The sequence below is a fragment of the Halichoeres trimaculatus genome, unplaced genomic scaffold (assembly GCF_033239565.1).
Source record: "Halichoeres trimaculatus isolate MK-OKI-2021-1 unplaced genomic scaffold, fHalTri1.1 fHalTri1_scaffold_13, whole genome shotgun sequence".
In the NCBI taxonomy this organism is placed as follows: domain Eukaryota; kingdom Metazoa; phylum Chordata; class Actinopteri; order Labriformes; family Labridae; genus Halichoeres; species Halichoeres trimaculatus.
Genome location: NW_027437191.1, coordinates 32,347,038 through 32,371,834, shown reverse-complemented (window position 1 = coordinate 32,371,834; position 24,797 = coordinate 32,347,038). Strand labels below are relative to the sequence as shown.

The 24,797-nt window shown below is 39.8% G+C and overlaps 1 protein-coding gene across 10 annotated transcripts in view; it reads right to left on the bottom strand.

Annotated features, from left to right (window-relative positions):
• Positions 1–855: 855 nt before the first annotated feature.
• sash1a (SAM and SH3 domain containing 1a) overlaps positions 856–24,797 on the bottom strand; it is a 305,437-nt gene continuing 281,495 nt past the window's right edge. For 4 of the 10 annotated variants that reach the window (XM_074684619.1, XM_074684620.1, XM_074684621.1 and 1 more), the window contains 8 exons: positions 21,296–21,428; positions 18,403–18,572; positions 18,103–18,312; positions 14,501–14,651; positions 12,659–12,787; positions 7,577–8,616; positions 3,990–4,121; positions 856–2,731 (listed from right to left, as the gene is read on the bottom strand). In XM_074684619.1, the coding sequence (XP_074540720.1) occupies positions 2,471–2,731; positions 3,990–4,121; positions 7,577–8,616; positions 12,659–12,787; positions 14,501–14,651; positions 18,103–18,312; positions 18,403–18,572; positions 21,296–21,428 (2,226 nt within the window). In that variant the 3' untranslated portion in view covers positions 856–2,470. The remainder of the gene's footprint in view (positions 2,732–3,989; positions 4,122–7,576; positions 8,617–12,658; positions 12,788–14,500; positions 14,652–18,102; positions 18,313–18,402; positions 18,573–21,295; positions 21,429–24,797) is intronic. The other 6 variants (XM_074684625.1, XM_074684627.1, XM_074684623.1 and 3 more) reach the window with 3 other exon arrangements.

Below are 24,797 nucleotides of genomic sequence, written 5' to 3'. Positions count from 1 at the left end.
CTTAACTGTTAGAAATACAAGGAGAAGAGTTTTTTTGTCAGTGACGCCAGTCTTGTTGTCACTTGAGTGTTTGGCCCCTTTTTTATGTTATGTATTGTTTGTTACATATGGAAGCCCATTTCTGCCAGTTAAGAAAAATTGAAATAAAAAAAGGGAAAAATTTATAAAATAATAAAGTTTTACTTATGAGATAAAAACTCAAAATTATGATATAAAAAGTAAAAAATTATGAAATTAAAGAGTCATAATTATAAGATAGAAGACAGAAAAAAAAAAAACCTTACCAAAGACAAAGCGATAGCTTTACTCTGAAATATGCTCTAGCTGCTGTTTTATATAAGGGCAATGCATTGTGGGTACATTAAGACACTTTAAATGTAGTAATACTACAAAGAAAATCTTAACTTTGCTTTTAGATATCATACTTTCAATTTTCAATCTCATAGTCATGCCTTTTTTAATCCCATTATTTCAATTTTTCATCTCATAAATATTACCTTTAAATGTCATTATTTTTTGATCTGATGATTATGACGTTTTCATATCATAATTTATTCATTTTTAATCTAATAAATATGACATTTTAATTTCATTATTTCAACTTTTTATCTCAATTATGACTTAAAATCTCATAATTCCAATTTCTAATTTCATAATTGGTCATAATTTGTATTTTTTAATTTCATATTTATGACTTTTAACTGTCATTATTTTGGCTTTTTTAATTTCATTATTATGACTTTTTCATCTCATAATTCGGATTTTTTATTCCCATATTTACGACATTTCAATGTCGTTATTTCTTTTTTTTTTTAATTTCATATTTATGACATTATTTAATTTCAAATTTTCTCTCATAATTAAGATGTTTGATCTCATAATTTCAACATTTGATCTCATAATTATGACTTGTTATCTTGTAATGACTCAGTATCTCAGAATTCAGCCCTTTTAATTTTTAAATTTCAACTTTTTATCTCATAATTATGGCTTAAAATTGCTTAATTTTGATTTTTTTAAATCTCATAATTATGACTTTTTAATTGCATAATATTGACTTGTTCCCCATAAATATCACCTAAAATGTCATAATCATGATTTTTTCTTAAATGTTATAATTATGACTTTTTAATCTCATAACTTTGATTTTTATCTAACTTCATCTCATTATTTCAACTGTTTTTTTCTTCAACATTTTATCCCATTATTTGACTTTTTTATTTGTTCGCTTTTTGCTGAAATAGGCTTCCATAGTTACGAAACCATTTTCCCTGATTTTTTTCGTGTCATGTTGTTTATCCTTTACCCCCTGCTGATACAACTGTTTTTCCATCTCCCCTGTGGTTCTTTCCAGAGTTTTCCATCCCGCATTGATTACAGAGACAGTATGTTGTGTTTAAAACGTCCCCAACAGCTTATTATGTGCTATAATTCTTCAACACTGAACCCAAACTTCACACAGGCTTATAAATTCCACATACGACAGCGCAGATGTCAGCTGTGTCTTTGGAAGATTTCCTCATTTCCCGCCTGTGTCCCGACATACGTGACATGTGCAGCGAGCTGATGAAGCCGTTCATTTCTCATGGTAAGGCAACAGAATATGTGCTTGTAAACACAGGGAATGTGTTGTTGCTTTAAGATTTGACTGTGATAGTAAAGAGCATTCTGGGAAAAGAGAATCCAAAAAACAGATCATTGCGTATACTGGAAATATAGAGATATCATGTTAGCTGTTTTAGCTTAGCAATGACTGAGAGCTTGTCTCAAAATAAGGCTGCAACATCCACAAGGCAAACAAAACTTCAGCATATAAATCATTTGAAAATTAACATATGCGTTATGCTATAATACAGGAAAATAATACAAACCGAGCCGTCTCAGATCAACCAGTTCCTCAGAGCTTGGCGTGTTTAGTCCATTAAAAGTCCAGATGTTGTGTTTTTTGTCGCGGGAATGTTGAGTTAAGTGAGGAGTAAATCACTTTGGCTGAGCTACTTCCTTAAAAGACCCTCAGAAAAACGTCGCCCCCCGCCACAAAAACTTGGAAATGAAGCACTTATGAAATATTCAGGGAGTAAACTGTCTTTTTCCCGTAGCTTTAAAAAACCATCCTTACAAAAAGAGTGTGCAATCTTCCTTCAAGGCAGATCCAAGTCTTTATTTTAAGACTTTTAAGGGGGGATGTCCTCAGAGTGTGAGTCTACAGTTTTGATTTTTGTTGTTTTAAAAAGGCAAACATCTTGTCTCTGAGAGAAAACATCTGCAATGCCGTAAACATTTGAGAAACATGACGATGAGGGAATCAGAGAGCAGAGTTCGCTCATTTCAAGTCTTCTGACACGTGCAGGACAGGAACTATGTGGCGCCGTAGTCCCCAGTCGGAGTCACATGGCCTCTCGCCGCCTACTGACCGTGTTTACATGAGATGGTACTGACCAGTGACGTTATACCTGTAAGTCTTTGACAGTTAGGACTGAATCTGTCTGTGTGTGCTGACCAGCCGTGCCTCGCTGACGAGTCTGCGGGCGTGTTTGTCGTCCCGCACACCGGCCTCCCAAACGCTGCTTTCCGTTAGCAAGGCCACGCGGCTCAGCGTGTCCACTCCTGCCGCCATCAGGGGCGTGGTGTACATAGGCAGGCCGATGGACGTGAGCCAATCAGAGACTGTGCTGATGTTTCCTGAGGGAAGAGGCTTCCGGCACATCTCGGTCAGACCTCCAGAGGGAATCTGAGGAGGAAAAAAGAGGAAAAAAACATCAGTTTCTGAACCTACACCTCACATTACCACCATCGTCCTCTCATTTTCCACCTCCTTCTCTCTGGGTAGCTAGCTAAAATGCTACATAATGCTTGAAATATCACTCTACAGCCATGGAAAAACAATTATGAGACCACCCTTTTTTTTTTTTTTTAAATTTCTTGTTCACTTTAAAATCTGGTACCACTAAAGGTACACTATAGGGATCGACCGACTATCGGCCGGGCCGATTATCGGGCCGATATTTGGCATTTTGAGGCATATCAGCAGTTTAGTAGCTTTTTAGTAATTTCAATGCATAAAGGTATTTAAATGATGTTAAGTGTTGGAGTTTGTATTGTTCAAAATTTTGACACTAATATTTTCACTTTGAATGCAAATAATATCGGCTTCAAATACCAGTTATTGGCCTCCTTAACTATAAATAATCGGTATCAGCCTGGAAAAATTTATATTGGTCTATCTCTAAGAATACAATGAACATGACAAAAAACTGCAGCTGATTACACCATCCTATTTGACAGGCTTAAGCTTTCTCTCAGAAGTTGTCAACTCTCATTAAAAAAATTAATAATGTGCAGCCATCTTGGCACTGCTGGAAATTGGCCCGAGTCAAAGAAGTCCCAACATGGTACCACCAAACTGCTAGCTGGTGGAGGCAGGAAACGTCTTTCTACCCCACGAGGTGACCGTGTATTCATCACTTCCTGTGTCAGGAATTGTCGTCAGATATCTAGGGACCTGAGAAATTAGCGTTAAAAAAACTTTCAGGAAAACTTTCAGGAAAACTAGAAAACCTGTCAGCCAGGAGTGTTTTAGTAACCAAAAATAAAATGAAACCAATGAATTCCCAGGAGACGGTGTTTAAATAAAAAAGTTTACTGTTTAATCAACACAAATAAATTGCTCTTCTGCGCACATGGTGCGTAATGATAATCCAACGTAATATTGGCCCAAATAATGCCCCAAACAGTCTCTTCCAACCTGAAATAGTATGAAAATCCCAACCTAACAAAAACTGCAAGGGAAAACACTGTAAACTGTTAAAGAAACGAAAGTTAATCCACACAGAAAAAAAAACAAAAACAAAAATGTGTGATCGATCAACCAAAAAACACTGGTATACCAGGAAAAGTGCCAAAAGAAAGACGATGTTTTGACGATGGTTGATCAATCAAATACATCACTGTATGCTAAGTTTTCAGCAGAATCATTGATGTTGACTTACAGCCATGCGGTGTTGTTTCCGCAGCTCTCTGACTCGGAGCTGGTCCATGTTGGAGGCCACGTCCTTGACGGGCTGATCCAGATCCTCAGAGTAACGCTGAACCAGGGGCTGGGGGATCCCACAGCGGCCATGCTAAAGGAGAGAAAAACCAACACTACGTAAAACAGGGAATACACTGGAAACATGACGACAGCATCAAGGAGAGACAGTTTGATGACAGGTTTAAAGGCAAAGGATCGACCTCTAATGTGAAGCTTAAGGCTAATACACGAAAATGAGCTGGCTTAAAGGAGCATTCCAACTTATTACTGTTATTATGAAGATCCAGATCTGTTTGTTCTGGGATGACTGGAACAGACTAAATGGATCAAATTACTCGTCTGAGGACATCACCTGTTGAATAAGGACGACTCTTAAAGGAGTTAATTGTAGTGTCTACATCTTAGACGTTCCTCCATCATTAAAGATGGGGTATTGTGTTTTTTTTTTTTATAGGCTTTAAATTGTCCCTCTAGTTTCCCCGTAGTAGCTTTACATGATTAACGTCTGAAAGTGTACTTACTTTTATAAAACCCTTATTTCAGCCTCTATCTAGAATGCTTTACGGATGCTGTCTCTTTAAGGCTCCCTGCTGCAAAATAACCCCACTTCCCTCTGATTGGCCAGCCCTCAGGAGACCCTTTTGAGGCAGAATTACACAGTCAGGAAGTCCACATGCAATGGCCTTATCATTTCAGGAAGTCTCACAAAGATGGCGCATTATTTTTTTTACATTTATATTTAAATTTTTATTTATTTATTTATTTATTTATTTAAAAATTGTATGCATTTATTTTTTTAATTATTTATTTATTTATTTATTTATTTTTTTAAATTTAATTTACATTTATCTAAATTATTTATTTATTTTAAGCATCTTGAGTAGTTTACAAACAGACTGAGGGATTTCTTCAACAGATGAATATGTGTCTGTTCGTACATTTGATTTAGTATAATGCTAAAAATAAGCAAGTACTTTGTGCAAAGGCTGGATTGTTGTTTTTTTTCTTTTTTTCATCTGAAAAAAATTTCAATAAAAATATTAAAAGAAAAAAAATAATGAAAAATAATAAAAAAGTGAAAACATCATACCCCTCTTTAATGTACTTTTATGGTCCCACTAAGCAAATACTGTTTTTTTAATCTGAAAAAAAAATTCAATAAAAATAATTCTCAATAAATAAATAAATAAATAAATAAATAATTAAATAAGTTAAAATTTAAATAAAAAAGTGAAAACATTATACCCCCTCTTTAAACCCTAGGGCCACTAAATTCTTATCTTGCTGCCATAAACTACAACAAATTAAGACCCATATATGTCTATAACTGCATTAAAAAATGGAATCGATTTTTTCTGCTTTAAACTGTAAGTTGCTGAACACTTCATTGAACTTTTTGAAGTTTTCCCTCTTCAGCAGAAGCTAATATAGACCTTCTTTAAGTTTTACTTTTCTGGAGGATGAAAGAGGTGGGCGGTTGAAGCACCTCTTTAAAACCGAGCCAGATAACCTGAGGGCAAACTCTGAGCTGGGAGATGTTGGAAACTTTCAGTTTAATCTATTTTTGCGACGAGGGCTGGTTATCTTCCTTTAAATCTCAGGTTCTCTGGCTGGTTTGCCGTCTGATACTATCGTGGATTTACTTCCTTGAATCCTAAATTTTGCTCCTACAGCAGCAGAGTGGCTCCCACGTCTCTGCCAATCCACTCCTCACTAATAAAACCCCTTCAGAGCTGTGCTGTGGTCTATCACACTGTTTCTCACCTCATCCCTGCACGCCTCTTTGTGTGTGTGTGTGTGTGTGTGTGTGTTTGTTCCTGGCAGCATCGGGGGCTCCGCCGAGTTAAAAGGGGGGCCCCAGCCTGGGGTCTGGCGAGTGGCAGAGGGTTTTACGACCCCGTCTGCCTTCAGTAAGATTCAGCCCATAAAGTTAACAGTCTGAACCGCATCATAGTGAGACTCAGGCTGCAGTCTTTCCCTCAGCTCTGGGCTGCGTATTTATTATTGTGCACACACACACTCACACACACACTCACAAATGCACTTGCATACAAAGAAGGGCATCTGCAGACACAAAGAAACAAACTTTAGACTCTATTAGAGTCTATTTTAAGCTGAAGCGGCTGATGTTGCTGGCGTTAAAGTGGAGTCATTTGGATCTGAGCGGCGGTGAAATTATGACTGAGTGAAGTCAGGCGTGTTACAGTTCTGAACTGTACGAGCCTGACGCCAGACAAGTATAGCCCTGAGGTGTCATGAAGCCGGTTTTCACACCGAGCGTGGAAACATGACTTCATATGTGGTTGTTATGAGTTGGCTCAGATGTGGATATTTAAAGGGAGCATCACCTCATCGCTGTATGTTACTGTGCTCATGTTTACGTTTGTTACTCGCATAAAAGAAAAGAAGAAGAAGAAGGTTTTATTACTTCACTGCACCACCTGCTTAAGTTATGAAGAATAGACCAAATACAGATGGTGCATTATGCATTTACTGATCTGCAACACAACCATATGGGAGCAAATAAGAGACAAAGTTAACTGAATTTTAACAGCCGCTGAATGTTAAATACTAAAACAAAACACCACCATCAGGGTCCATCAATGGTTAGACCTCGATGGTACACTGAAAAAAAAGAGGTATTTTTTTCCTATTTTGAGTACAAATCTGTAGTGTAACAACCCTTTTTTTTCCCGCAAAAAACAGTACCTGGTCCTAGGTAGCCCAGGAAAAGAAACTGAAACTTAAATTTTTGGATCTAAGCTTTTATATATTTATTTGTCTATATTTTATGTATTTCTTAATCTTAAATTTCACGTAAATTATTATTCTTATATTTGTTGTTATTATTTATATTTTTATAATTATTATTTTGTTTTTTCTATAAATATTCTGTAATTTTTTAATTTTTTTTAAATGTTTTTTTTGCCCAGGGAAAACAAACTAAAACTTGAAGTTAAGGATCTGAATTTTTATTAATTTCTTTATTTTTATTTCATTTTTTGTTTTAAATTGCACACTATTATTATTATTATCATCATAATCATTATTATTATAAATATTATTATAATTTATATCATTATTATTTTTATTATTATTATTGTTTTTATAAATACTCTGTAATCTTTCTAGATGTTTTTGTATATTTGTATTTCTTTTGTCTTAACTTTTTCTATATCCTATTTTACTGAGTTTATAGCTTGTAGTTCTGCATTTTTTAAGTAGTTGCTCAGCAGATGTTCACATTATTTTTTTGCTAATTGTTGCACCTATACGGCAAGTCAAATTCCTGTGCAAATGTATTTGGCAATAAAAGCTAAATTTGATTCAGTAAGTGGATATTTTTGGATCTGAATTTTAAATAGACAAATAAATTCAGATACATGGTTTTTAAAGCAAAATAAATAAATGCCATGAATTCAGTGGTGTTTTTATGTCAGTATCTAACATTCAGCTCAGTGACTGTTAACAATCGAATAGTTTTGTCTCTTATTTGCTTCCAGACAACCAGGAGTAATACCAATTTGCAATCCAAAGCTCCCTCACCTTGTCAGAGTAAGGCTCCTCTGTCAGATCGATGCCCTCGGCCTCCAGCCGTTGCTCCAGGAGGGTGAGCAGGTCAGGGCTCATCTTATTGTGGGAAACCTTCCTGGAAACCGCCACCTTCCCTCCAAAATCTGACATCCAGGGAGGCTGCACAGCTGGAGGGCTGCCCGGCTCGTCCCCCATGGAGGATGCCGATGAGGTGGTGGCGCTGGGGCTCGCAGGGTTGCTGAAGGTCTTGGCCGGCAGAGCTGGGGCACTCGGGCTCGGGCTGCTGCTGCTGCTACGGATGACGGGGCTGCTGGGCTGGGAACGGGTCAGGGAGTGGGTGGGTGAGGGAGTGGGGGACGGCGAAGAGGGCAGGGAGAGTGGCGAGTGACGCAGGCCATTTGCGAGTCTTTCCTTCGACTTCTTCGCAGGAACCGGCGGAGGGACTGGCGGCTTTTTCGGATGAGTCCGGATGATCCTCTCCCCGCTGGACTCTGGTGGACTTGGAGTTGGACTTGAGAGGGGTTCCTGTGGATTCTGGGACTGGGCTGTTGCACAAGTGGGGTGCAGAGTCAGCTGGGAGGGGATGGGCGGTCTGTCAGCCCTTCTTTTTGGACTCAGCACTGGGGTCCTGTTCTGATTGTGGGAGCCCTCCTCTCTGCAGACCTTGCTCGGGCTGCTGTTGCCAGACTTGGGGCCCTCCTTTGCAAGTGTAAGCTCCATCCTCAGGTCTTTCTGCTCCAAGTTCTGCTCCCAGTGCAGGTCTCCCAGGGAGTGGGAGCGTTTCAAGGGACCAGTTGTCTGCGGAGGTCCATCCAGGTCCTCGCAGCTGCGACTGGCCGGGATTGGGGACCGTCTTTGGGTTTTGCGCAATCCCAGCAAGTTGAAGCCCTTCAGGGTGGGTTTGATGAAGAAGCTTTTCGGGAACTTGGTGCGCTGGTTCTTGTTGTTCTGTTGCAGAGCTTCTGTTGAGAGGGTCATGGGGAGGGTGGGGTAGTCCGGGGACTGGAGGCCTGCTGAAGACCGGCAGGATCGAGAGGTCTTTTTGCTTTTACCTGCAGAGAGGACACATAAAATCCTTTGAAACACTAATACAGTGACACTTTCAAGTATCCTAATGTACCCATAGTTTTGCTTTCCGTTATACTAATGCATGCTTCATTGGACATATCTAGCCGTCTATTTAGCAATGGGATCATGTGTGTTGCATGATTAAAAAACATGCACAAGACACAAAATATTCCTAATCAAAGTTGTCCAGTCTCCTCTCAAACACCTAATTATTACTGTTTCTATTTAATCTGTGAACCACAGTCTGAGGCGGAGGAGTGTTTATGCAGAAAGGGTGGAGTACGCCTGGGATAAGATAAGCTCTGTGACCCGTGCTGGCTGATTAGCTGTCGTCAAAGCACTGATCCCAAACACAGAGAAATCTGGACCAGGGTTCAGAAACATTGGAAAGAAAAAAAAAGACTAAAGCAACTTACCATCTATTTGCAGGCTTACAGAGCGAGAAATGGATGCATGAAATGGATGGTTGCCACAGAGGGTGGCTTGCCAAAGAGTTGAAATGGCAGGATGACAGAGAGAAGTTCAAGAGGTGGAATGTCATGGAGTATCTCAGTGGTTCGCAGAAATGCCAAGAAGAGTAAAGCATATTGAGGTTTGTTATGGGCAGAAAGGTACAAACAAGGAGAAGGAAGGAGAATATATTAGCATTTTAACTTTCAGACAATAAGTCAGTGAATTATGAGCTTACACTCTGTGGCTGATGACAGTGATAAGAGATGACAAGTTACATCTAAAGTGTTTCTTACAATGAAGTCATTTAGCTACATTAACGTTGAAAGAGGCTGTTTTTTTGACTGTTTTAAGGCACTGTGAGGAGTTTTAACTGCTTTTGTTATGTCATGTACAAACTTTGCCCTTAAGAGTATGCACAGCAACCAGGAAGAGCATTCGTCTTTAGCCCCGTTTCCACCAAGCAGTCTTGACTGGATCAGTATGGTTTGGTAGGGGTTGAATCGGTTAAGACCGATCCTGTTTTCCACAGCCAACCGCCCCCTCATGGTAGGCGGCGTGTAAGACGGATGCTAATAGCCGCGTAAGTTCCATGAAGAAGAAAAATTCGACCCAGTAAACCAAGAGCAACGATGGAAGACATTCGGCAACTCGGCAGCCAATCAATGCAGTGGATTGCAGTGTTGTAGCTCCACCTTCTGAAATCCGATTGGTCTATGCTGCATTCCATCTGTAATCAAAAGTTGGGATTTCCGAGGTCCAAGTGGAAACGCCCCCCCAGATCGGAATTTCTGACTTGTGAGTCGGGGAACTCACACCACCCCCGAGTTCCCAGCAGGAAATTCCGAGTATGGGGTAAACTGTAAGTAAGCTCCTGTAATATTGTTTTTGTTTTAGAATTCCTGACTGGCGTTTGTTGCAATAAATCAGCCGTGTATATAGTATAATTTGATGATTGTATACGGAAATACTGCGGTTAAGGCAAGTTTTTCCGACTTGGCAACTGGAACGCTGAACTCAGAGATGACGTTACTCCTACTCCTGACTTCCCAAGTACAAATGGAACGCAGTATTGGTTTGGCACCCCTACAAAAAGGTCCCAAAAAGTGGGACGGCTCATCTTGGTTATTTGGGGACCGGATTGGTCGGTAGAAACGCCACAAAATGCGTGCATACCAAAACGAACCAAACTAAACCGCTTTGTAGTAACGGGGCTTTAATTTACATTTTCTTTGTTTTTAACACCATGGTTAATATTCATGGCTGATACCAGAGCAGAATTTCCCAAAACACGTATGTTATGTTAATGTTTCATTTTTTGAGGTGGCTAATGTCTACCAAGTAGGTCTGATGATGTTAGCTACTTAACGGTAGCAAAGCAGTCAACAAAGTTTTGTCATTGTTACGTTACAGTGAATAATTTAAAAAGGCTTTATGTACCTTATTCACTCTTAATCCCTCAAAAAATCTCTTGGCTATCTGTATTCATTCTGTTCAGAAACACTCATTCTGTTAGCATATGCTGTGTTCCATTTGTACTCGGAACTCAGAAGTTGGGAGTGGGAATGATGTCATCATATATATATATGGCTGATTTATTGCAACAAACACTAGTAAGAAATTCTAGAATCAAAAAATAGAATGGAGCGTTCTCATTGGTCGTTCCTACTTGGAACTCAGAAATTCCGACTTCCAGTTTCAAATGGAACACACAAATAATCCAAGGGTTCTCAAACTTTTTTTGGTTTGTTTACCCACTTTAAATACAATTTCAGCCAAGTACCCCCTTGTATAACAGAGGAAAGTTGTAATTTGGGAAAATAACATGGAAGTAAAGAATATATGCCTCTAGATACTGACAATACTTTTTTAAAAATGACTTTTCAATGGTTTCCTTTATCATCCACCTCAACTTCCCAAACTGCTTTGACTCGTTTCAACCATCTGTCCATGCACCTGTTACCCTCCCAGCTGCGCTATTGTTAGCATACAAATGTACGTGTTGGCTCACTGACCAACTGACGTTAACAGAAAGAGGCCGTTCCCAGGAGTTTTACAAATTCACATTTTATGAATGCAGATGCTCGATTTGGAAACAGTGCCCTGTTTTAAAATTTTCTGTGACGCAACTTTTTATTAACAATCGTCAAGTAGCCACAATTGAGAATCACTGGCATAATCAACACACATTGGAAACTCCTAACAGTGCCTCAAAACAAAAAAGCGCTACATTTCCTGAAAGGTATCGTGGAGTGAATATCATTAAACACCCTTAAATATCCAGATAACTACGTCCCTATGTTTGTAAATGAAAATGATTAGTGGGCCTACAGTTTGACAGAGAATAAAGAAATTTTTCAATGGTATGTGACAGATCTTAAATGATACACTCAGGGCTCTACAGAGACTTTTCCTAAAGAAGGAGAAGTATCTTCATCTAATTAGTCTCCAGACTGATACATATTCAGCAATATCTATTAATATATAAGTGATACAGCAGTGATTTGAGCAGTTTCTACTGTGGAGCCCTGAAAGTGCTGGAAGAAAATGCAGAAACGTTTTATGCAGCTAGTTAAACAGCATTTAGTGGCATGGCAGGAAACAAAGGAGAAAAGAAAAAAGCGAAACATAAAACTCAAAGCAAGCAGCACCAGAGTCGTTTGTCTTTTTCTGAAAGAAGTGGCTTTTATTCCACAACTCTACTGAGTCAGATTGAACCTGAATGACACATACACACATGAAAAAAGGGGGAGCAGAGCTGGATAAAGGAAAGACAAAGCAGTGATTTATGAGTTATGAGCTGTTAAAAAGAAAAAAAGAAAGCTTACAGTTTGTTTTTGCAGGAGGATAGAGCATGTTAAAAAAAAAAAATCACAAATAAGACCTCAATCAAAATCTACAAGAAGAGTCCTCTGACAGTCTATGCACATGACAATTTAAAAATATTTTCATCTTTTTTTTTAGGCACATTCTGTTTCAATGGTGCAACACAGTCACTAGAAACACAACAAATGCAGACAAAGGTTTCAACGTAGCCCTATGCGCCTGTAGCATCACCACTGCAAATAAAAACAGGCGTTTAAAGACATGCTACTCTCAGCAGTAAAACTCTCTGAGCTGGAGATCGGCCTCCCCCCATCCCTCCAGCAGGCTCTCATCCACAGGAAGAAGAGCTGGGAACCTGAGTCCGATACTGGGGAGGGAGCTTGTTCTGTGCATGGGGGAGGGTCCCCTTCTCTGCGCTCCCTGGACTAGGCTTAGCGGTCTTGGAGGACCTGGCTCCCTCTCTGATACAACTCGAGTTTGGCAATGACGATACAGAATGCCTACGAGATGGAAAAGAGGGGTGAAGGATAGAAAGAGTGTGTGAGGTAAGAAGGAGGCACCCGTACTGGAGGAGTTAGTGTAGGGTGCAGGTGAGGATCTGAGGCGTGAGGTGTGGCGAAGCATGGCGAGAGATGGAGCAAAGGTGGAAGCCCGCAGAGGAGGTAGCAGCAGGAAGCTAACTAGCTAGCTAGTCTACGTCAGAGCGGGTCTTTGGGAATGGTGCTGGAGGCTATGTATAGCTGTCATTACCATTCTCCAGGTTCTCATTGCTCTCATAGCAGCCAGAGTCCCGAGGGGAGTCTCCCACCAGGCCTTGTCCCTCGGAGAGCAGCTTCTCCTGGGAGCCGGAGAGTCCGCCGCGCTCTGGATCGCTGCTACCTGGAAATACAGACGACGAGGGGCAACGGTTACATCATCATCTGTCAAGTTATTCACTTCACAATAAAAAAAACTGGATTAGAAATTAAAAATCCTCTCCTATAACTCAAAACAATTGTATATTTTGCGTTGGCATTTTTTACGACTTGGGATTCGATTTAAACCACGATTCTTCGATATTTCCGATTTTTGCAAGTTTTAATTTGCCTTTTTTCATAACTAGACCAAGAAAAAAAAGTTGATTCATGATGAAAATATCTACCGACTATATCAGGAGCCATGTTTTCCCAAAAAGTGCACATCACATGAGAGGGAGGAAAACAATCCGCCCTCTGCTGGAGAAAAGTGGTAATGTTTTTTTTTTCAATCCAGCTTACAAACAAAGACAGAAATGAAGGAAACATATTAAAAAAAAAAAATTCTTTAAAAAAAATAATAAAAAGATCACTATAGAGAAAAAAAATTGGTAGATATTTATTTATTTTTTTTCTTTAATTGATGATTTCATTTTAAAAGGGTGACTTCAGACTCCCTGCCGTTAACAGGTTACACATCCTCAGTGTTTTTAGAAAGCCTAGAAGTAGGGGTATGAGAAAAAAATGGTATAAAAGTATCTGAATTCTTTGTTTTATGATATTCAAAGGTAGAGTCTGCAGGATTTTCCTTAAAAAATAAGAATTCAACTTTTACAGGAGCTTAATCGTCACTTCTGGGCCTCTATAATGTGTGTCAGTGTCAGTGTCTGCCTCTAACCCTCTCCTCTGCCTGGATGTTGATGTTTTGGTTGTATCAGGACATATCTGGGCAGAGAGTAAGCGTGGTTACATCAGTCAATCAAACAATCCCAAGTGAAGTGCATGTTGATTTTCAAGTAGAAGAAGCTAATCAGAGCGGCTACGATAGCGGACGTAGCACAGAGGGAGAAAAAGTGAAACATAACTCCAACAGATAAAGCTTTTCTCTAAAAGAGGGTGAACCTTGGCTCTGCTTTCACTCACTTTCAGGAACCTTGAGAGAAGCACTGGACCAACAGCAACATGAGTTAGCTTTCTGCTAACCAGGTATGTGTCAAATACCTGTGATTAGCTTGTGCTAACATGCTAAGTCAGGTGCACGACTCTCGAGTCGCTCCCACGTAGAAACATGTTGCTACAGGTGGTTGCTGGGCTAGAGAGTGTGTTCACATAGTCACAGTCAGAGGTTGTGGGTGTGTGCTGCTGCTGGCACTGAGCCAAGGAGGAGGAGCCTAGTTTGAATACTGTGTTAACTACTTTGTTAAAAAATGTATATTTTTTCCCCACATTTTAATCCTTCATTTTAGCCTTTATTAAATACAGGGTTGGAAAAGAGTTACCACTTTTCTCCAGCAGAGGGTGAAATGTTTTTCTTTGACTCACATGATGTGCATTTTTGGGGAAAATATGGCTCCTGATAAAGTCTGTAAACATCATCAGCATTATTCAACTTTTTCACATGGTCTGGTGTTAAAATAGCGAACAAAAATCGGAATTATCGAAGAATCGCAATTTAAATATTTCAAATCCAGAGAAAAGCAAAGCGTCACAGCCCTACAGAGAAGCCAAAATCTTCTGAAAAGACTGGTCTAATCCTAACAATACAGCTGTATTATCAGTTACTCTTTCTTTTGCCTCTTAAATTGGAAGAAAATACGCCACGACCAATGTGGTTTTTTTTTCGTTCATGTCTACTCACTGTCGTACTCCTGCAGCAGCTCCACAGCGGTGAGCAGCACGGCTCTGTGCTGAGGATCTTTAATGTTCAGCTCATCCAGGTCCTCCTCCTCCAGCAGCTTGAACGTGTCCAGGTCCTCGTAGCCGTTAAACAGGAAAGTGGGCATGTGCTCCTGTGGGACGGAAGACCACGTCTTTAGAAAAGCTAAGAATAACGAAGATTGAAAAAAAAAAAAAAAAAAAAACCAAAAACGGACTTTGCATCTGAGTCATGAATGACTAACACTTTGGTGCTGAAGCATGAAACACATGTAATGCAAACAGAGAGGTGAGGTACAGGGAAGAAAAAGCAGAAAGGTGGGTGCCTACTTGTCGTCTCCTCATAAATCCTAATCCGTGTTGTGTATTTTTTAACTCCCAGTCGGCTAAATCCACACTGCTTTTTGTTTTTTAGATGCCGTGTAATCACTTTAAGCCGAGGCTAATTCCGTTATGGCTGCCTCATCAGTCAACATACTTTAATATGGCTCAAACTTTGTCACGTTGACAGGCGCATAAAAGTGAGTTGTAGCAGCGTTAGAGAGTTAGCGGGACCCAGAAACCGTACAGAGTCTCCTGCTGTCCAAGATTTAATTAGGACTTAAATGGAAACCTGCCAAAATTAATGTGAGGGCAAGAGCTGAAACCAAAGGTGGAGACAATTACATCAAAGTGCCTCCAACACAAGTATGAAGTTTGTTATCTGAGGGAACAGACAGAAAAAGAAGTCCAGATCCACCCTGTGTGAGTGCACAGTCAGCCATCACTCAACACGTCCGTAACCGCTTCCACTTTGAATACTGCTGGGCTCTGCGTTTGTGCGACCCACGCGCTCTGTCGGACGAACACAGGCTGTGTCAGACTGTGTGTCACCAGCAAGACCATCAATTACAATGGTGGAGTCCACAGCAGAGCACTGAGTGTTCCCTCTGCTCTATTTTCTGCTGGATGGTTCAGGACTAAACAAAGGACCACCAACTAACACGGCACAAACACACGCAGCCCCAGTTCCTCAGTCATAGGATCATTTCTGTCCAATTTGCCCTGTTAAAACACTCAGATGGGCTCCACGTTCAGAGACTGTTTGGGAGTTTCTAGAAGAACTTGAAAAAGTCTCCCTCTAGATATATGCCTGATCCTAACCCACAACAAATTTTGTTAGTTCAAGACAACCTTTTACCGGATACAACACGCTGAGGTAAGGTATTTATCAGTACAGTTAGCGCTATGGTTTGAAACATGACATCAAGCGAATGTTGTTGTAGCCGGCTATATGTAGTGCTATCGGCAGCCACATAGCACTACATATCTTTAAGCTAACATGACAACAAGTAAACACTGTCAGTTTGTACTGTCGTTTAGTAGCCGTCCATATGTAGTGCTATCGGTAGCCCAGTGCTGTGAGTCGTGTCTGTAATGTGTAACGTTAGTGAATCCTGGTCATGTCCTGCCAGTCATCTACCAATCAGAGCTAACGTAACCTCACTCTTCATTCATTGATAGACTCTCAAGTTTGAACAGACCACTGCAGAATAACTGCTGACTGTGGGTTGGAATCAACATTAGCACAACCAGTTTAGCCCTTTCAGCCTATAGCTCATGCTCTATCACTCTTCTGTTTATCTTTCTTCTGCTCTTCTGTCCTTTTTTTAGCCTTTAGCCCATGTTTCACCCTATGGCTCACATTTTAGCTTTTGGCTCGTGATTTAGCCTCTAACTCGTGTTTTTGCCTCTAGCCAATGCTTTAGCCCTTAGCTCATGTTTTAGCTTCTAGCTTGTGTTTTAGCCTTTTGCACTGCGTTGCGCTTCTGCTCTTCTGGCCTTTTTCTGTCTTTCAGCTTGTGTTTTAGCCTTCAGACCACATTTTACCCTGTGGCTCGTGTTTAAGCCGGTAGCTCGTGTTTTAGCCTTTAGCTAGTTTTTAGCCTCTAGCTCATGTTCTAGCCTTTAACTCATGTTTTAGCATTTAGCCCTTTTCTTTGCCTTTAGCTCGTGCTCTGTCTCTGCTGTTTATCTTTTTTATGCTCTTCTGGCCTTTTTCTGTCTTTTAGCTTGTGTTTTAGTCTTCAGAGCACATTTTACCCTGTGGCTCGTGTTTAAGCCGTTAGCTCATGTTACATCCCTAAGATTGTGTTGTAGCCTTTAGCTAGTTTTTAGCCTCTAGCTCATGTTCTAGCCTTTAACTCATGTTTTGGCATTTAGCCCTTTTCTTGCCTTTAGCTAGTTTGTTAGCCTCTAGCTCATGTTCTAGCATTTAACTCATGTTTAAGCATTTAGCCCTTTTCTTTGCCTTTAGCTCGTGCTCTTTCTCATCTGTTTATCTTTCTTCTGCTCTTCTGGCCTTTTTCTGTCTTTTAGCTTGTGTTTTAGCCTTCAGACCATGTTTTACCCTCTAGCTTGTGATTTAGCCTTTACCTCATGTTTTAGCTTTGGAAAAAAATTCACCTGCTGTACAGTGTGTGCCGATAGCGAAATCTGCATTTCAGACCCAAATTGATTTTGAACCAGGCCGTAAATATGCATTCGCTACTATAAAAGTTTTTTTTTTGGCTGGGTGTGTACGTGACTTCCTCTCTTTTTGCAGCCAGCCTCAAGCAGATTCTTGATGAACAGCAACTTTTAGCACTTCCTCGTTGGCTTCATTTTTCTAAACGGGGGCTAAAGCACAAGCTAAAGGCTAAAAGGGCTAAACTGTTGGTGCTAATGTAGATTCCAACCCACAGTCAGCAGTTATTCTGCAGTGGTCTGTTCAAACTTGAGAGTCTATCAATAAAATGAAGAGTGAGGTCACGTTAGCTCTGATTGGTAGATGACTGGCAGAACATGACGAGGATTTACTAACGTTAGTGCCGATAGCACTACATATAGACGGGCTCTAAACTACTGTAAAAACTGACTGTTATGTAACTGTACAGATAAATACCTTACCTCATTTTAAAACAAACACACGCCTGGTTAAAAGTCACGTCTTTTTGTGGGTGTTCTTGAAAGAAAATCTTTAAGGAAGTGATACTTACTCTTTCATCATAAGCAGAAAAAAAATTCAAGAAAAGTGTTTTAAAAATAGCTTCGTGGCAAACTCCTCTCTTAAGTAACTCAGCGATGACTCAGGGGACACGAGCACCCTGACACACTTTAGCACCTAAACTCAGCCTCTGTTTTAATGTTGACATACTCTGAGTCTCTACTCTGCGTCTTGGCAGTCCAAAAATACAAAAACACACACACAGCCCACAAAGTCTTGAGTGTGTGTGTGTGTGTGGATATGAATCCTGCTGACTGTCACAGTGGGAGGAGAGGGCACCCAGCTCACAGCTCCGAGTAGGTTTGGACGTTAGATGTGAGTTATTTGTTGGGGCGTGGTGTGTGAAAGTGGGTGTTAATGTTTACGTATCTGTGTGAGATCAAACATCCGGAGCTGTGCAGCCTGTAATTTCCCTCGCTATATTTATCTCTTTGTGTCTGAAAATGTGTTTTGATGATATGAGAGTAAAGCAGGAAATCCATCCACTTTAAATCAGATTGGTGCACGAAACCAAATTGTGCAAGACTTCAACAGATTAACCGAAGCAGTGTCAGCTCTACCTTGAGATTAATGCGCTCCAGCAGGTCTTCCACTGATGTGGGTTTGGGTGGTCGACCCTTCCTCCTCCTCCTCACCGGCCTTTTCGGCTTCTCCTCTTCATCGCTCAGGACGTCCACGTAGATGAACTTGAACGTGCCCACTTTGTTGTTCAGGAGGCCCATCCACGTCCCCATGGGCGGCTTGCTGATGATGTCGATCACGTCGCCGCGCTGGAGGAGGAAAAGAAGATGGGATCAGAAAGACGTGGAGAGCTTGTTGCAACTTGTGATTCTGTTTCCAGGTCTGGAGGTGTGTGGTACCTTCAGTTTGAGGGAGTCAGTGTCGTACGGGCTCGGTGTGAAGTCAGTGTGGACTCTGGCGCGGCCACAGAAAGGTCCTCTGTACGGCGGCTCTTCATCATCACCATCCTCTGACTTCACACTTTCTCTGTTACTGGCTGAGGAGTCTGTGGTGCTCACAGTCTGACCACCTATGACACAGAAACACACTCATTAGGAATTATAAAAGCAAGAAAAGAATTTAGCTTGCTACTCCTCCAACGTGTTATCACCGATTTTCATCAAGCTTAAGAATTATCACTCATTAAAAAACAAAAATTTGCCCAAGAGATGAATGGAAAATGATCCATCACCATGGTAACTGGACAGCTTTTTTACCTTCTTCCTGTTTTTTACATTCAGTTTCAACAAACAGAGGATTTATAAACAGGACTGGAGCCTTTAGGGTTGGAGGGTTGGGGCTCAGCATTTCAACATCCAGCACTTGCTCCAGAAATGCTGCCCCACCCTCTCTAGTTAAAAGACAAAATGGGGTTTTATGTATTAAGACATTATTCTAATTTCAAGTAACTTTTTGAGCCAAACATTTCTTGTTCCATTGGCAGATTTTTTTTTTAACTTGTTACAAGCATTTCAGAACTAATTTTTGTCTTTAAATAACTTGAAACCAGACATTTTTCTGGACTGGTCAGTTGACTGTGGCTCATATCAACTACAACAAGACAACTCAACTCAAATTAAGTCACACACACTTGATAAGATTTTAGTTTTTTTGCAGTGTAGGTAACACGTTAGTTGATCCATACAACACTGCAAAAAATTGAAATCTTATCAAGTTGTTTTTTTTATTTTCAGTAAAAAATGTCTTTTTAGACTTAATATGAGCCACATTCACCTGACCAGTCCAGAAAAAGTTATTTAAAAACAAAATGAGGTCTGAATTGCTGTAACAAGTAACAAATTATCTGAATATGGAATTCTACTTAAAATAAGACAAAAACACTTGAGAAAATTTCAGTTTTTTGCAGTGCAGTCAGAATTTGATGATATTCACTCCAAAAAACTAAAATCTTATCAAGTGTTTGCGACTTATTTTGAGTTGAAACTGTCTTTTTAGACTTAATATGAGCCAAATTCAACTCATCAGTCCAGTAAAAGGTCTTATTTCAAGTTATTTAAAGACTAAATGAGGTCTGAATTGCTGTAACAAGTAAACAAAAGACATGTTTCCACCAAACAGACCGGCTCGGTTTATCTCGGTATGGCACGCATTTTGTGGCGTTGCCACTGACTAACCCTGGGACGGATCCCCAAATAACCGAGACAAGCCGTCCCACTTTTTGGGACCCTTTCGTATGGGTGCCAGACTGAACCGATCCGCTCTCAGAAGGTGGAGCTACAAAGACTGGATGTCTTCTATCGTTGCTCTTTGTTTACTGTGTCGTGTTTTTCTTCTTCGTTGGATTTATTAGCGGGGTAAACTGTGTCACACTGCTACGGCGTCACGCTATTGTTTAACAGCTGGAGCTTTCGGCATCTGGCTTACACGCCGCCTACCACAAGGGGGCACAAAATGGAATCAGGCTTAACTGAACCAAACTGTGCCAAACCGTACTGAACCAAACCAGACTGCTAGGTAGAAACACAGCTAAAATCTGCCAATAAAACCCCCCAAAATTGCAAAAAATTTGCTTTAAAATTGGCCTAAAACCTTTTTCTTGTTCCATTGGCAGATTTTTTTTACTTGTTACAAGCAATTCAGACGTCATTTTGTCTTGAAATAACTTGAAACAAAACATTTTTCTGGCCTGACCAGTTGAAAATGGCTCATATCCAGAATAACAAAACAATTTTGACTTAAAATTAGACAAAAAAAAAGAGAAAATTTTTCAGTTCTTTGCAGTGTTTGTCGTCAAATTCTGACTTAACATCTTTACTGCAAAAAAAATAAATTAAAAAAAAGTTATGAAGTTTATTTGTAAAAATTGTCTTATTACACTTAATATACACCACATTTAACTGATCAGTTCAGAAAATGTCTTGTTTCAAGTTATTTAAAGACAAAAATGAGGTCTGAACTGTTTGTAACGAGTAAAAAAAACATCTGCCAATGGAACAAGAGAAAAAATGACATTTTTCTGGACTGTTCAGGTGAATGTGGCTCATATTGAGTCTAAAACGACATTTTCTACCAAAAGTAAGACAAAAACACTTGATAAGATTTCAGTTTTTCCACTGTAACACTGTGTGAATCAGCTAACATGTAACCTAATACGTTACGTTTTCCAGTCTTTCCTCGTTGCAGCTACAGGAAAACTTTCACAGGCTCTTTAACACTTTAAGAGCCAAGGAGGAGCTGCATACTCCTGGAAACTGTTGAAATCATGTCCTCAGCTTGGAATGAGGCAGAGCTTCTCATCTAATCATTACCGTATGTGGCTCTGTCTGCCTGCGTGTTTGTGTGCACTGCGGCTTAAAAACATTGTAAGAAGGCCAAGGCTTGGAATAATGGAGGCCATTTAGCCCACGAGGACGTGATGGAAACAACAGGTTGAAGCAATCAGGAGGAGCGAGGAGATAACTCGAGAGCATTATGAGATCACAACAAACGAGGCAGCTGGTGTGAGAAAGTGTCATCAGCGGAGAAAATGACTCTTCATGGCCATCAGTCGGAGAAACTGGTGCTTGGTGTGAGCGTAGTGTAATTTAAAAAGCATCACAGAGGTTAAGGAATCTGTATGAGGAGTGTACAGGCGCAGCGTGTGTTGACAGCACCATCTAGTGTTGAAAATGGCTCAAAACAAGAGATCAGGTGTAAGATAAATGTATTTCACTCACTCAAACAATCAAAGACTAACTCTAAGAAGCCTAAACAGCAGTTAAAACAGTCTTTGCCGAAGCGTTTCTGACTCACTCATGGAGCTCTGTCCGCTCAGTGAACTACGCAGACTTTCCACAGAGCCTCCAGCCTTCAGCTTGGGCTTCTCCAGGGAGTCGGTGTCTGGCTGCGGGGACTGAGGGGAGCCAGGGGTTCCATCTGGACTGGACTGGAAGACAAAGAGGGAAAGAAAGAGGGAGATGCAGATGGTTAATGAAAGGACGTGAGGGAAGAGACAAAGGAAATATTGTTGGTTTAAAAGTTTAAAGGATTGCAGGGATGGGGACGTGGTTTGGATGTTGGATTTGTGGGGAAGAGTGAAAATAAAGATGAAGAACGTTGATGGACATCAAAAGGAGATAGTGGGGTTCTCAGAGGTACTGATTTGTCCACAGGGGCACTATAATTGACTCAAACTGAAAGTTTCCCTCAAGAATCTTGAGTCAAAACTTGGTTTGGCAGCAGAAGGTCAACATTATTCAGATTTATCTTCTTAACCAGTGATGTAACTTGTACTGATACACTTCTTTGTATATTTTTCAATTTCTAGGTATCAACCGAATTCCATCTGTAGCACAGAATACTGATTCATGCAAAGTCAAGAGGTACCGTGTTTAGATGTCTAAATGCATCCTGACTGTGAGGGAGTGGAAGAGTTGGTGATTTTCCATACTAGACATGAATGCGGCATTGCAAGGTTACATATTGAAGAGTAAATATGTAAAATTGGAAAACTTTTAGATTTTTTTATATTAAAAAAAAAAAAAAATTATTACCATATAAACACACAAAAGTACCAAAAATCGGTACAGTTAAGTACCGATACCAATTGCTAGGTACCGGGCATCGGTATGGTATTGATTCAAATAGTGGTACCCAAATGTATCCATCTCCAATATTTCTTTTAAAAAAAGTGAACAAACATGTTACCGACACTTAAAACCCACTGGAAAAAGAAATGTATTTCCTGTGCTGGCCAATGTTGACGTTTGAAATTATCTTGTAAGTTTATCTTTAAGAGCTCCCTGCCCTTCCATGTGCCTATGTGGAATACTAAGGCCCAAGGTGGGGACAATCTGAAAGCAGCTAGGGATGTAACGATGCACCACAAGACAGTTAAAACATCAGTACAAATGTGTGATGATTCAAATTGGCAGAGATAAAAAATAAATCATGATGCCCTATTTAAAGGATAGATGGCTGTTTTTCTTTAAGAGGAAATATATAAATCCTAAAGTATGAACACATGAAAAACTGAGATAGAGATTTTGATTATTTGTATCCTTCCTTTAATATTTTTAATTTTAGATTTGTTTAAAAAATTCCTTTTTAATATACCTTTAGTTATTCAAAATAAAATGTAATTTCACTTTAACTTTTGACACACTTTGTTTTGAACAGTTTACCCTACCTCAGAGAATTAAAAAGGGAAATAACAGAAAATATGTTTCACCGTTTTCATACTTTTAAATTCATGTGTGTGTGTGTGTGTGTGTGTGTGTGTGAGTTTTTCATTTTGCATTCATTGTGTGGTTTGTGTTTTGCAGTTGCAGAAATAATTAAAAGAATGGGAAACTGTAGTGAATCATGAGTCCAGTGTATGGTTACATCCCTAAAAGCAGCTGATGTTGTGTGGACTCAGTTTGATTTTTCCTGTCTGAATCAACGCTTTGTTAAATATGTTGAAATAGTCAATTTTGACACTTTAATCTAAATTAATAATTTCTGATGATTTAATAACATCTTCTCTAAAATTTCTGAAAATGTCTAAAAATAAGCAACAGCTCTCATTGGTATCAGAGTGACATGAGCCTACAGTACAGTACTGTATCTACAGTTCCAGTTGTCCACTAGGTGGCACTGTGGTCTATAAAATGACCACAGCTGAAACATTGTGACATGGCAATTAATTTGTCTTTGCTCTTTCCCAACCGATGTCTCCATGACTCACTTTAGAAAATGTAGGTCAGGGTGCCGCGACCACCGTGGAGGACAGATGTTGAGCTATTTATTAATGACACATTCTGCAGGGCAGCGTCAAACTGGACGACTGCGCCGACCACTGGTGGAGCCACTGGGTGCCCAGTGAAATGAGGCCAGTGCAGATGAGATGCTCTTTCTTCACTCAAACAGTTCAAGTCTTCATTTCCTAAGAACGAGCCTGAGGGAGGTTTGCATCACTGCATGAGCTCAGCATGAAGCACACACTCCACCCTACACGCAGCGCCCAGGGAGAGCGCAGCAGAAACAGCCAATCTATGTGTGTGTGTGTGTGTGTGTGTGTGTGTGTGTAATTTATTGCTCCATGTTTATTCTGTTACTAACACAAATACTCCCACCCACTCACAGCCTGCCTGTGGACAGAATATGTGGCTGAAACTGCAAAACATCCCCTGAATGTTTGCTGAACATGGGGAGCTTTTATGTCTGTGCAGCGACGCTTGGCTCAACATTCTGAGGATTAAAAGCATCATCTGTGGATTTGTTGAACTGTTTCTTTACAAGCTTTTCTAAAATAAAGTTAAGATTTGTTTTTGCATTTAATCATGCCTACATTGCCCAGAACAAAGAAAAAATAAGCTGTTGATGTAAGAGGTTTTCTACCATATTCACACAGCTACCAGTTTCCTTCTCAATTCAAAAATGAGATGCTAATGCTGTTACTTTGTTGTTCTGCTCCATCCAGTTGTTATCATTTTGCTAATTTCAGCTGTTTAGCAGTGTAAATATAAAGCACACTGAAAATCTAGCAGTAAATTGGGCCATAAAAAGATATAGATAAATATTGGGCAAGACTAGTAGCGTTAGCCACCAATGACTGATAAAACTGTTAGCTAAACCTGGCGCGACACTAATAACATAATATTTATATGGTAAAATTCCAACTAACATAATATCAACTTGAAAGAATTACAAAATGACCCACTTACTAGCTAATTATAGCAATTATAGTGTTAGCTTTTGTAATGTTAGCTTGATTGTGCTGTGATGCTAGCCCCACCCTTTGTTCGAAGGTTATAATGGGTTTTAAAAAGTGTTGTTTTACTGTGATAGTAATAACCAGGAGGAATATTAAGGCATATTTGAAATATCTTTGTAGATGCTAATTTATTAAGACTGGCTATACCTAATCAACAGTTGTCAGGTTTCTAGTCACTGATATAAATCTGCCATTTTCAAATCTTAGCATATGAAAATAAAAGGCACAATAAGAACTTTATACCAAAATTGGGCCATGATACAAGATGAGAAAAAAAAACAAGTTTCTAGATACTATTAGACAGCTAGCATTAGCCACCAAGGGATGATAGAGTGTTATAATTCTTAGCCTAACCCTCCTAAAGCTAGTTATACAGTAATTCCACAACATATTTCTTACCAACATGATGTTAGTTTGAAAAGAATAAATAATGACCCCTTACTAGCTTCTGTAGTTATAGCAATTGTTGTGTTAGCTTATGCAATGTTAGCTAGATTGAGTCTGGATGCTAGCCTCACCCCTAATGTAATGTAAGGGCTGTAAAAAGTGTTGTTTTAC